The 13,471-nt window shown below is 40.8% G+C and overlaps 1 protein-coding gene across 3 annotated transcripts in view; it reads right to left on the bottom strand.

Annotated features, from left to right (window-relative positions):
- Positions 1-275: 275 nt before the first annotated feature.
- MOB2 (MOB kinase activator 2) overlaps positions 276-13,471 on the bottom strand; it is a 119,512-nt gene continuing 106,316 nt past the window's right edge. For all 3 annotated transcript variants that reach the window (XM_082485986.1, XM_082485985.1, XM_082485984.1), the window contains exons 2-5: positions 11,175-11,335; positions 9,862-9,955; positions 3,114-3,238; positions 276-1,585 (exon numbers count right to left, since the gene is read on the bottom strand). In XM_082485986.1, coding sequence (XP_082342112.1) covers positions 1,275-1,585; positions 3,114-3,238; positions 9,862-9,955; positions 11,175-11,335 — 691 coding nt within the window. In that variant the 3' untranslated portion in view covers positions 276-1,274. The remainder of the gene's footprint in view (positions 1,586-3,113; positions 3,239-9,861; positions 9,956-11,174; positions 11,336-13,471) is intronic.

Here is a 13,471-nt window from a genome sequence, read left to right as displayed (position 1 = left end):
CCACTGCATTTGCAGAATTCGAGTATGTACAAGCAGGAAACTTGGTGCTTTCCAAGTATTGCTTATCTCCACATTACCTGGGGAGGAGGTTCCTAGCGCTACCAGAAAGAGCAAGGAATTGATTATAAATGTAAGATTACAGGGTAGAAGACAAACAATTATTTATAAAGCTGGTTCACAGCACGGCTAACTGCATTCAGTGGTGAAAGGGAAACTGCATGGGTGGATTCCACTGACTTTTGACGCTGCAAACACAAAACCAAAGCTTATGGCTGATAGATTTGTTTTTATTATTATAGAACAGATGAACTAAAATAAGCCAACAATATAATTTTATGCCAACAGCCATCTTTCTAGCACAGGCGGTGACTGACTCGTTGTACCCTTCTCCCCCCTCCCCGGGCCTCTGTTCCATGGGAGGCAAATGGTGGTGGCTCTTGCACATGGGGTTTGGACTCCAGTGATCTTACTCTTTTTATTTGTAGAGGTGTGCCTGGGAAAAGAGGAGGCGGGGGAGCAGAGAAAAGGGCATACATGTTGTAGGAGCAGTAAGCAGAAAGGCTTGTGGATCCTCTTGCACATTCACATGTTGTGACCAGGTAGATGGGACAACTGGAGAATCATGCCCACTTTCAGCATGTAGCAAGCATGTTGCTACTGTAGTCAAGCCAGCAGTTTCTTCCCATTCCAAGCTAACAAAGGGCAAGATGCACTCAACTGGGGAGTTTTTGGCAGGGTAAGGGGCAGTCTATGTAAAACCAAACCAAAAAACCACCCCCACCTGCCAAAAAACACCCCAAACAAACCTGCATTTTAAGCCACTTCAAAGTAAAAGTCACTTCTTATAATATAATAGATATTTTTAAATGGCAGGACCACCATCCTAGAAAGACAAAGGGCTTGCACTCAAGACCAAAGAAAGAAAAACAAAAAAAAAACAACCAACCAAACAAACAAAAAACCAACCAAAAAAAACCAAGAGTGGCCCCACTCTCAGGCTTGGCTCTTCTCTAAAAACAGCACTCATCATCCATCTGAATAGGTAAAAGGAGGAGTGGACAGAAAATAAAATAAAATTGGTGCAACTTCTCGCCAGGTGGCGCATTAAACCAAAGCTCCATACAGTCCCATACGACTACATGTCCTGTGGTGGCAGCATTTCTTTCAGCTTTCATTGCTGTATATGTCTGTATGTATATCTGAACGTATACATACACATACACACAGAATATATAATATTGTTTTTAATGTTAGTTTTGATCCTGTAGGAGGGCTCATCTCTCTTTCACATGGTTCTGTGCTCCTGCGCTGTTGCTGCTCCCGTTGCCGCTCCCGTTACTGCTGCTCCCACTGCTGCTGCAGAGGACCTCTGTGAGGTCGTCCATGATGGTGGTCTCTTTAGGGTCCACGAGGTTGAACTCCCTGATGAATAGGATAAAGTGTGTGTAGAGCGTGTTTAAATGTCCGTGCAGCTCCAGTGCCAAAGTCTCCTTAAAGTGTGAGGAGTAGATATGGGCCAGCACATGGAACAGGTACTTGCAGATCTTCTTCACTAGAGACTCAAAGGAGTTTGGGAATTCCTTGCCTGAAAGGAAGACAAGGAAACACCATGATAGCTCCAGCTGTTCACCTTCAGCCCCACAGCAGCATTTGTTTCAACTGAGCTATGGGTAAGAGCTACTAGCCCACCTTATACAGCAGACAACTTGTGTTGATGAGATCCTCTCATCTTACTCTTTTTACAGGAATTCAGGGGAAGAATATAAGAAGGTTTTAAGCATTTTCATTTGAAGTTAAGTTTTAAACCCTAAGGGTTCGAAAATGAGGAAGCAAGCATAATCATTCTTTAAAACCACAACATTTTTTGTTACTGGCTATAAAAATAATGAGACGTCCTTTTGGGACCTTATCTACTTTGTCCAGGAGTAGCAGATTTTTCCCCCAGATGTACACAATGCTGGGGAGACCAAGTCACAGATCCTGAAATGGAAGCTAAGGTACACAGGCCTTGGTAGTGTGCAGCAGTTTGACTAACGGTATATAACGACTTTCCTCATTTCATTGTTGAAATTCTATGAAATGGGAAAAGAAATGGAAGGAAATACTGGGTGCCTTCTATCAGGTGCAGTTGAAATTGTGCTTGCTGGAGCAGTACTGTGCCTGCATAGTGAAAGACAACTGCTTTGGTAACACTGAAAGTAAAACTGAGGCAAGCAAAAAAGCAACACCTGCCATCCTGTGCATGATGCACAATACAAAGTATGTTACTGGTCTGAAGTGCCCTTGGCCACATGGACAAATCACTTGCATGAAAGGCCCTCATTGCCCTTGAACAAACGTATTTAAAAAAAAATGTTAACTGCAGCTGGCTTACTAGACACTGCTTCTTTCCAGATCAAGACACTTGTAAGCAAAGGCTACTATCTTAACATTTCCTAGATTGCAATGTCCTAGCTCCTCAATTATCTGTTGAAGGGGCTCAAGACCCCAGCTGCTTTTAGTCATGATTAAGCCCACCTACCATAACTTCACGTCTCTATTTTCTTCTTCTTAACCAAAAGCATTGCATGTAGCAATTTGTTAAGAATACAAATTTGAGTTACTCTCCTGTTGCTTTTCAATTCTTAAAAATCATATTCTTATTTAATCTTTGGAAGGAAAGGGAGACTGCAAACAATCTGTGAGACAAGGCCTGACTGGGCAAGGAAGACAAGCCACATTCCTGGCAATCCAATTTATTTCCCCCTTAATGCATCGGGGCTCTAAAGGAAATAGTAGAACAACAAGAAGATTAAATTTTACTAGCAGCAGGCCATATTGAACACACGCTGACAGTTTTCAAATTTTTATCCTCTCTGAATACAGGCTAGAAGATCTCAAAATGCTTGAAGAAAAAGATGTACCAATGATGAAATATAAACCAAGGGGACAGCATTGTGAGCTTTTCACCCCAGTTCATATGCCAACAGTACAAGTCTTTCTTACTGCAAGAATGAACCAAACTTAAGTGAGAAAGCTGTCTGGTATTAATACATATGCTGAATGCCAACTTTCACCTTACTTAATGCATCTGCAGAGAGCCACAGGAAGCACCTGTCCAAAAGCAGACATACCGTATTTTGTTGGAAAGACATCCTCATCTGTCACTAGTTTCTGCACTGAACTCATGACGAAGTCAACATACTGGGGAGCAGTGCACTTGATCTTCTTTCCCCGCTCATCATACCAGTAGTACTGTCTGTGGAGAGAATTGACAGTGTCAGCACATTATACCTTGGCTCCTCAGCTCCACTCCTCTGAGATTAGTGTCAAAATAATACAAAACAACAGCTGCAACATTACCAAAATACATCATAGCTGCTACAGAAGAGATTCACTTCAGGGTATCTTTCTCCATCAAAAACCTTGAATTTCTGTTAACTAATTTTGGTTCTCCCTATCAATTTAGTAGTAGTACCAAGCACAGAAAGCCTGCTGACAAGTCTCCATGGAGAGGAGCTCTACTGAAGCAGTGATAAGACTCAGGGTTTACTTACAGTCTGTAGAACTGTACAGGAAAGCATTATATAACTGTTTTTAAAGGGTAACAACTTTGCACAGTGATAAACTGGTGGTCTTCTGCTGCTTACTATCACAAAACATGAATTAGTCTTGTAGTGTAATGTTATTAAACAAACAGAAGGTGGCTCCAAAACACCAGCTTTTTCAAGCTGGTGCTTTGAAGTGCTGGCAGCATTTTTAAGCGCTATAAATCCTGTTCCACAATCCAGCTTGGGAAAAGTTTTCAGGACCCTTCTGCGCATCCCTATCAGTGTGCCTTAGAATTCTGCTCCTTTGTTTACAGACTCCCAAAACCATCTGAATTTACTTTTGACTAAACACTGCAGCCATCCTTCACCTGATGGAGGAATCTGAAAGGCTTTTTTTTTTTTTTTTTCTTTAAGTCATGGTTAATTAAAGTGCCTCTAACTGTTACCAGGAGCAGCTAGCCATCGCATTAGGCACACACAGTGAGAAATGTTTTACAGATAAGTAAATGTGCCTATGTCACATTAGGGGTGTCCGTCTTGAGTTCCAGTTCCTGAATTCTTCTGAGCGTCTGAGCTCCAGGCGCAGTCCCGTATCATTACAGGACTGACAAGAAATCCATTGTATTTGTCTTCCCAGAATGCAGCATAGAGGGGGTTTGCTGACTGCCTTTGGAAGCAGAGTTGGAAGTGGTCTGAGCATCAGCACTTGGCTAGAAAGATAACTCACCCAACGCATGAGCCCATAAAGCCAGGGTACCATTTTTGGCTGGCTGTTCAGCTCCAACTCTGCTGCTGTTGACTAACAATCTGTTATCTGACATTGCTCACACAAATCACTAAATAAGCCTCATTGTAGCACTAAACAAAATACCACTTCAGTGTGACATTCAGCCACCTTTGGACAATTATTTTTTCTTTTTATGGAAGATAAAAATTAAATATTAAATGTTTTTTCTGTGCCTAACAGGACTAGACTGCATTGAACTGAAAGGATCTATACGTGCCACTTGGAAAGTGAAGTTTTATGTATACTGACCAGCAGAACAGTCCTGAAGCAACTAAAGAAAAATGTTAATTAGCAAATGAAAAGTTTTACTTTACAGTGTGTTTTCAATGCCCTGAAAGATTCTTCAGGGACCTGAGGGTGGTAAGGTGAAGACACTAACAATCCCAAGCCAACTGAAAACAAGAGGAAGCTGCAGAAATAAGTAGAGTAGTTGAAACTCTAAGAGAGGAAGGCAACTGAAAACTAGTTCTGCAGACGCTTAAGGTTTAGAATTTTTCTTTCAGCTCATTTTCAGCATGTGCTGCTTGGTCACTCTGCCTGTTTACTAGAGAGAACAGGATTGACTGCAAAAGGGCATAAAGGTGAGCAAGTGGATGAAAACAGCAAGAGTTAAAAGCTTTTTGTAGAGCTATGTCAGGCATCAAAAGTAGCATTTGGGTCCTTAGGCGTAGTCTGTGTTCTTCATCACTGCTTACTTCCTTTATACAATCCACATATAAGGAATTATACAATGTAGTGCACAAACACAAGCCACCTCATTTGTCTAGTCCTGCAGTAAGCTGGAGCAAGACAGTTCTAGGCAACTTGGACTTATTTTGGGTCATAACACAATGCTTGTTGCCAAGAGCAGAAGCAGACTGGACTATCTGAACCTCAGCACTTTTCTCATGCTGCAGAAGTCCTCAACTGCAAGATAGAAAGCATAGTTTAGAGTTGCCCTTAGGCGCAAAAATGAATCTGAATAATTGGATTTTAGTTAAAAGAAACAGTTTGGCAAGTGTACAAGTTCACTTACATGAAAATGTAAGTGAATAAATCTGCTGTAACATCCCACTGCATACCCTTTTTGCCTTTCCTTGAAAATTAGGCTAATTATGCAAAATAGGAATTGAAGAGAAGAATCATTAAGAGTAAGGGGATAACTTCAAGGATTGTCCTGTTGATTAGAATCATGTCTTCCTCAGGTTTCAAGTGCTGTGAACAGTCTTCACAGGTCTTGGAGGAAGAGAGGAGTCTCTGATGTGCCATGAACATCTCACACCTGGTATGCAGCTCCCACCCATGCTGGAGTTATCTCCATTAACAAGATAGGAAGCAGGTTGGGGCCATTGAAGGGCTCGGTTGGGCACTGAACCCTAACTGCATTCCACCACTGGCACTGTGACAGTACAGTCCCATATTAGGCAATGGATGGGAAGCAGCAAGGACAAGAAGACAACACTTAAAGGCACTTTTCAAAGAGTGCTCACATGATACAGATTTTGATTATTTTATTTCCTATGTAAAGTTCTGGCAGATTTAAACTTCCCCAGTATGGAGAGCATGAGGAATTTGCAGCTCCATTCTAAATCCCACGGAGAAACGACTATGGGTTTAGCAGAGAAAAAAGCCTATGATGCAAATAAAAGTATAACGCATATTTCCCGTTCCCTGGAAGTGTTCAAAGCCAGGCTGGATGAGGCTTTGAGCAACCTGGTCTAGTGGAAGGTGTCCTTGCCCGTGGCAGGGGGGGAATGACTATATGATCTTTAAGGTCCCTTCCAACCCAAACCATTCTATGGTTCTACGATTCTATGAAGTCACAGTGCTGCATCTGGATATACATACATATTTTATCCCTTTTCCTGTAAAACATTCTGGGTTTGTGTTGATGACATAGAAGCAAAGGCAGAACAGAAGTTACATCAGTGTGTAAGAAAAGCCTCCGGAAAGAAGGAAAGGCAAATGCTGTGGAGATTATGTGGTCTGGAATGGAGAGACAGTCCTGCTAGAAATATCAAAAGATGGGTTATGAAGAAAGCAGGATAACAAATTATATCAAATGCAAGGGCAGTAATACAGTGCTTGTCAGCAACTTGGAATAGCTTCAATGGTTTGATAGGGGCAAAGCAACGTTTAGATGGGGGGGAAAAAAGAAGAAAGGAGCCACCATGTAGAAGCATACAGCTCAGGGAACTTAAATATAAGAAACTAAGAAGTAAGAATAAGTAAAGTAAAGTAAGAATATAACAAGTTTGCGTTAAGATTTGTAAAAGGAAATGACCTCCATATGCAGAGACACTAAGGGCAAGATAGACATGAGAAAGGAGAGCATAAGACTGGAAAAAATGAGTGATAAGGAATTATCAATTCCTGGTTTCATAAACCAGGAATTGTTTATGAAATGGTTTCATAATGGTATGAACGGTTTTGTTCAGATTTCACTGCACCAAAACGAGACCTTTCACTCTTATCTGTGGGCTGCCTAGAAGTTTGCATCCATCCTTGATTTCTCTTTCAGGAGTTTTGTAATCTGGGCCTCATCAACAGCACTTCTATACATCAGCACTTTTGAGAAGTTTTTGCCCAAATAGCTAGAAAAGCAGTTTACAGCTCATGGTGCTTTAAAGTTAGTTTGTGCAATAATAAGCTATAAAGCATACCAATCTAAATAGTAAGGACTGTTAAAAATATAGTACCTGCTTTACAGCAAGTGATAAACACATTAATAAGCAGAATTAATTAATACCCAAAGTTATATTCATGCCACCCTCATTACATTTTGAAGATAACTGGCCATTCTGGTATTTCTCTTGGCATTATCCCACCTTGCCAGCAAATGCTTCCATCTGTTCTACAAGGAGCCTAAGTTTTGGTCAGATGTCTTTTAGTAACCCTAAGCACAATTTCTCTTCCTCATTGTGTGCAGATGGCTGTGCTATCTCATATATCTGACAGAGGGCTGAAAGCTGCATCTGTCTGCAGTTTGTCAGTTGGCTGGAGCTTCTCTGAGATGTTAAAACCTTACCTCAAATATTTAACTGCAACTGGTGTTTATTTTGCCAGCAAATCCTCTGAATTCAGGATTGAGTATTTGTAGCGCATTTGAATGCAAAGTAACTTGACAAGCAACCTGTTCTCAATAGTTACTTCAACATCTCTACCATAAATACAAAAAGCCTTCCTTAGGCACGACCAGAATGGTGTGATCCAAAACACGCCTTAGGCAACTGGGCAGGGAAAACATAAAGAGGAACAGAATGCAGACCTTCATATTGAACTACCTAAGAAATTGGCACTGAAAAAAAATGACAAACTGCACCTTTATTCCAAGCTACTGTAATTCCGTGGCAATCTAATATAGGTAGATGCTATTTTTTTCCAAAGTACCTGAACAAACAGATCACAACCAAAGAAGGTCAAATCTGGAGTTTCCATCAGGTTAATCAGCAACCGACTCTTAATGTTTAGGTGATACTCTTTATATACTAAGGACATGTCAGAGGCACAATAAATCATATCCACTGGTGTTTCTCCAACATTTTGACAATAAGCATGCCCTTACCTTACTTTGTTAGGGTAAGATTTTTAAAAAGAAAAGGGAGGTTGGGGGGGTGCAGAGAGTGACATATGGCTTTGTCATAGCCATAATTGGATATGAACAAATGAGCGTCTTTGAGGCAGTTCTTCATGTTCCATTTAGGCATATCTCTTCCAAAAGGGAAGAGCTAGGAAAAGCAGAGCATAAATATAAGGATTATCCAAAATTGTCATTAGAGATATTTGGAGAACATGATTATGAACAGGGCCTTCAAAGCTGAACTGTACTGAGGTGTGTAGCTAGGTGATCTCACCTCTCTGTTTTTTTCATAGACCCGCACACTTGATAGAAGAATGAAATATGCAGCCGACAGTTTGCAAACATGAATCAGTCATCTGCCCCCAAGTACAGGAAGATACTTAAGTTGTTATGATTTAGCTAAACACAAACTGTTTCAAGTGCTTCACCCAAGTGTAGACATGCTTCCTGTTATTCCCAAATAGAGCAATTTTTCAGTTTTCCAAAACAAAGGATAGGAACATTCTGCTATTGGTCCTCACCACCAAAAATACAGACTACAGCTGGAGCCGCCTACAGGCACTTCCTTTCTTTATTCTGCAGCATAAATTGCTTACAAGGAATTCTTGTTTAAGACTCACTAGAGCAGAATGGAGCAACACTTACATAGGTTCCCTGCCACCACCTCCTTTTAGCCACTATTTCACATTGGCCAAGTGGATAAACAGTTAAACTCAGTCCTTTGGACAGCCAGTGCTACATCAGGAATTAAAACATGAGAAGGCTTGGGAGCAAGAGTCAACAAAATACTCATCTTAACTGATCACCACTTCTCATTTAGAGACGTGCTGTCTCCTTTTGATAAAATCTGGGTCCAGCAGAGATTTATTACTTTCTGTTCCAGCCTGCCTTCAAAGTCCCTAGCATGGCCTTTAATTCTCTACTGACAGTTATCTTTCCAACTTCTACATGCAAAAATATCCTCTACACACTTTGCATTCTTCAGAGTGCTCTCAAAGAAAGCCCCTGATATTAATTTCAAGTGTGCAAGATAGCCCAGTGCATTAAGCAAGGATTCCTTTCTAAGCACCACGTAATAACTGTCAAAGATACAATATATTGCTCTAGTTCTGTTGCATACATTCCCTGGGATGTTTGTTTGATGTACTATAACATTAACTGCTCAGTCTTCTGCTTTAAAATCCATCTCAACTAAATAAATCCCAGGAAATGCAAGAGGAGGGAAGAAAAGGACTATCAACACATGTGCTGGAGAGAAAAAAAACACCACACAACAGTCTTATTCATACGCGACTGGATCTCATATTCCATCATGTTGGACTGTGCTAATCAAGAGCAGGAGTTTATAGTAACTTTTTCTTATATTCACCATGTACAGTACAACTACAAAGCTTTCTTTCATAAGTGGCAGCTAGTCAACATTAAAAAAGCCTACTAAGTCTTACACGGGGAAAGTGCCAAACCAAAACGTTTTCCTTACTCTTTGCAAAGCTGCCACTTGTGTCGTCTGTGCCCAGGGGCTCGGGCAAAAAGCCAGTGACTCACATCAGGCTAGAGGTTATCTGTCAGCAGCCTGGTGCTCTGTCAGCATCCCAGCTATCAAAAGCACCCTCTGAGGTTTTCGCAATTCCTTTATCCTCCCCGGCCTTCTATGGAATCCCAGCACTGTTACCAGTATGGACAGTTTTGCCTTGCTCTTCTTCCCCTCTCCCCACAAGCTGCACACATGGTAATTTGCCTCTCTGATCTGACCTTACAAAACCAGCTCAGAACAGTCAAAGATTCTCATCCTTCTAATCCTCTAGAAAAACAGATTTCTACCGCCCTTCACTGCTGAGGGGAGAGTAGAGGACATACAGCTGCCACATTCTCACTAAGTAGAGATCTGCTGTAAAACACTTGCCCAGTGCAATCTAAATCCAATATCCTCCCCCAGGCAAGTCTGAAGACTCACGGAAACCATATAATTGTAAATATCGACTTACGTATTGCACACTGCCATGGTCTGACATGACTCTCCTGTACAGAATTCTGAGATTGTACTATATTGTAAGTTGATGTGATGAAAGAAAGTTGTTGCTGAAAAATAAGCACAAAGGAAAGAAATTCAGAAGTCAAATACTTTCAAACACTGGTTATCCTCCAGACAATTATTTAAATAGAGCAAGTGAAGTGACCTCAGAGTCTTAAGCTTGCATATAGATTTAAACATGATTTAGCTAAATTAGTCTAATTATGAACTGCAAAACAAAGAGGTACATAGAATGAAAGCTCTTGTTTTGATTTAAGATGAAAGCACCATGATGCATCAGCTTTTATTACTCACTAAGCAGCAAGACTGGAAAGTGTCTCCGTCATCAACCTCACCTTTACAGTAGAATACTCTACTACAAGCTAAAGGCAAACCATTTGCTACGCTCTTTTGAAGTCAGACTTAAAATGTACAGTGGCTAGAAAACAGCATTAATAGTTCTCATGACATACCTCCTTTTCAAAAAACAGCATTAAAACTAGCGCACTTCTACTTTTTAAAAATCTCCTGAGATAATTTAACATCTTAATACTCCTCAGGAGGCACCTCACTTTTTCTTAATGAGTCTCTATAAACTGTCCTAGTGTGCAGTTTAAAGCAGTTTCTTGCTACTACCATATACTGTTGAAAATGTAAACAAGACTGGGTCATAGGTGCAGGTTAGGACTGGCAGATGAAGCAGAAGCACAGGAAAGTATTGTAAATCAGAACTGAGAGGCACAGATAGAGCATTCAGTCATAGTAGTCAATCACGTCTGAGTTTTGGCTTGACTACAGTTTAAATTCACAGTAATTCTACCAAAGCTTGGAAGGAGTATGGTGAAGAAATCCAACCAAGAGACTTCAAAACTTCTGGCTTTAAGCATAACTTGCTTTACATACAAGTCTTAATAAACTACCATTTTTACAATGCTTCTGGAAGACCAATAGGTTGAGTCAGAAACATGCTGAACCAGCTGGTTTAGCAAATAGTCAAAGGGAATCTGATGGTCCTCAAAAGAGCATCAAAAACTATAATGCCCTCCGTGCCACAGTGAGGGAGTTGGAAGGAGGAAGCGCATCAAGGCTTGCATGCTGCTGAGCACAGTTGGTTTGTAAGTAAGAGAGCTTAATTACTATTGAAGGTATAATGACATGCATTATGCAGTAAGCATAAATAGTCAGTGAGTGTTTTTCTAAGCACTGAAAACAGTAAAAAGAAACAGAGTGAATGAATGCCTTCTTGGGTGTGGACAGCAAGCACAGCTTTATGATCACAATACTCACTGTTGCTGGCTAGCCACTCGTTGAGGTCTATTTCTCGTGGTAACATCACTAGCTCCTTAAATTCGAAGTCAGTAATTCTGGATTTTGTGTATTCTGGCTCTAGGTAAAGTTTCTTCTCTTCCGGTGCTGGCTTTTTACCATTTGGCTTTCCCTTGGACTTCCTGCAAGAGATTGAAAAAGGAGAACAAAGGTTACCTTTACTGATGATGAACAGCTACAGAAACCTGAAAGAAGCTTGTTTATCCAAACTCCTGCATTTGTGTTTACACTGCTCCTCCTGCCTTCCCTCTCCTTAGCTTAATTTTTCTTTCATTAAAGAAAAAGATAGTTTCTTAAAAAGTGTATTTGAACTCAATCACTCTTCAAGTAACATTGGAAGTTTTGAATGGCATTAAGAAACTTGAGACTGAGCTGCTCCATCTCCATTGCCCTTTTTGTCAGTTTAGATTGCAAATTATTGGGAGAGTGACAGTCTCTTTACGCCTATGAACAGTCGTGACAGCAGAAATGGCACGGTGCCCGAAGGAGCTACTCTAATGCAAGTAAACAATCTGCTGCATCATACAGTTAAGTCACCTGCAAAACGGGCGTTTGAGGGACAGTAAAAGCAGACTGCTGCAAAAAGATAGCTCTCAGTTGGAAAAATGCTCTTTCCACGCAATGCGCTGGCACTGCTCATTCAGAGCTACAGCATTCCTCATATATTCAACTCCAGCCCTACGTTCTCTGAGATACCAGAAGCCTTCTAGAATTGAGCAGCTGTGAGTCCAGCTAGAAGCACTGGCAGCTCCAAGAACACCTGCTTTCTTAACTCCTGGGATACTTGAGACAGAAAGACCAGAGGGTTGGGGTTTTTTTTCAGAAAATCCTTTAAAATCCAATGCATTATGATACAACCTTTATAAAAGCAGACAAACCACATTCCATAAAATCCGTTTATCTCCATGGCATATTGTGACTTTTCATCTGCCATTTTTAAAGTGTTTGTTGTAATCACTAGTTTCCCTCCCAATCTGTCTTTAACATCCTCAAACTAGACTCTCAACCAAACCCATATTCCTGGGCCGGGAGTTCAGTAAGGACTTCTGAGGAAGGACGGTGGCTCAGCGCTTTGGTCTTTTAGGCTATGTGGTCAAACAGCTGCATATCCATGTGTTTCTACAGTTAAAAAGTCCACCTAACCAGAGACAGAAGATACATTTAGTGGTGAAGGACAAGTGCAGTAAGGCAATACTTGCTGTGCACTACCACATCATCAAGGAGGAGATACCAGGATTTTTTAATGTCAGGTTTTCTTGGTTTAAGGATCTGTAAAACCAAGATAAGCCCACCTTGCAGATGACTGCATTAAGTTTGCTGTTAAAACTCATCTAGAACCCATCCAAAGGAAACTGACCTCATGTTCTGGCTCTCAACATACTTTAAATAATCTTCCAGCTGTGCCCCTGTCTGAGATATGAGCAAGCTTGATTTTTGCTGTAAGGATGGGATGCACATCTTTCCTGGAATGATGTTCAAAGTGTCAGTGCTTTCCTCAAAGAAAGTACGATTATGCAGATTTCTCTCTTTATGGGCTCTTTACTGATCTGTTCATTAAGCCCATCTTCATAATGACTCATTGTCCACATCATCAGCACTGCAGTAGGAAGAGACCGAGATTTGCCTTCCATAAGAAAGGAACACCATAACTTACTACAACTCAGTCACCAGCACTGCCACTGTTTACTATCTTGAACTTCCATTGAATCTTGTCATACTTTTCTATAACCAGTAAATTAAGACTAGAGGGACTTTCAGACTTCAGTAGGGGCATCATCAGTGACAGCAGCACGATACATGCTTACACCCTCACAATATATTTACAAACCACAGATGGGCAGACCGCACTGTAGGAGGTCTCTGGTAGGGAAAAGATGGTCACATTTTATTTCCATATGTTAATGAGAAAGGTGGATTTTGTGGTTAGAAGGAGGACGCCTGTTTTATAGAACATCTTTTTAAAGAATACAAACACAGTAGGAGAATAAACTAAGCCCAGTATATGTGAAGATTAATTCAGCACATAGCTACTTCTGCACATTTCCTGCCACCTCCTTTTTCCACAGCAGTGCATTCCAATTCAAATGAAGCCCGCAAGATTTATTCCTTTCGTTTATTTAATGAAGTAACCTGGACTAATTCTCATAGCTCCTCCACAAAGGGATGTTTTAGGACATGCAAAGACAGATGTTGCTCAGTGCAAGTCTCTTAATACAGAGGGGTTGCTGACTTAGACCAACAGCTCCTGGTTGTCAGCT

The sequence above is a fragment of the Vanellus vanellus genome, assembly GCF_965231255.1.
Source record: "Vanellus vanellus genome assembly, chromosome: 6".
Taxonomy (NCBI): Eukaryota; Metazoa; Chordata; class Aves; order Charadriiformes; family Charadriidae; genus Vanellus; species Vanellus vanellus.
Note: the sequence above shows the minus strand (reverse complement) of the source record. Positions and strands in the feature narration are given on the sequence as shown.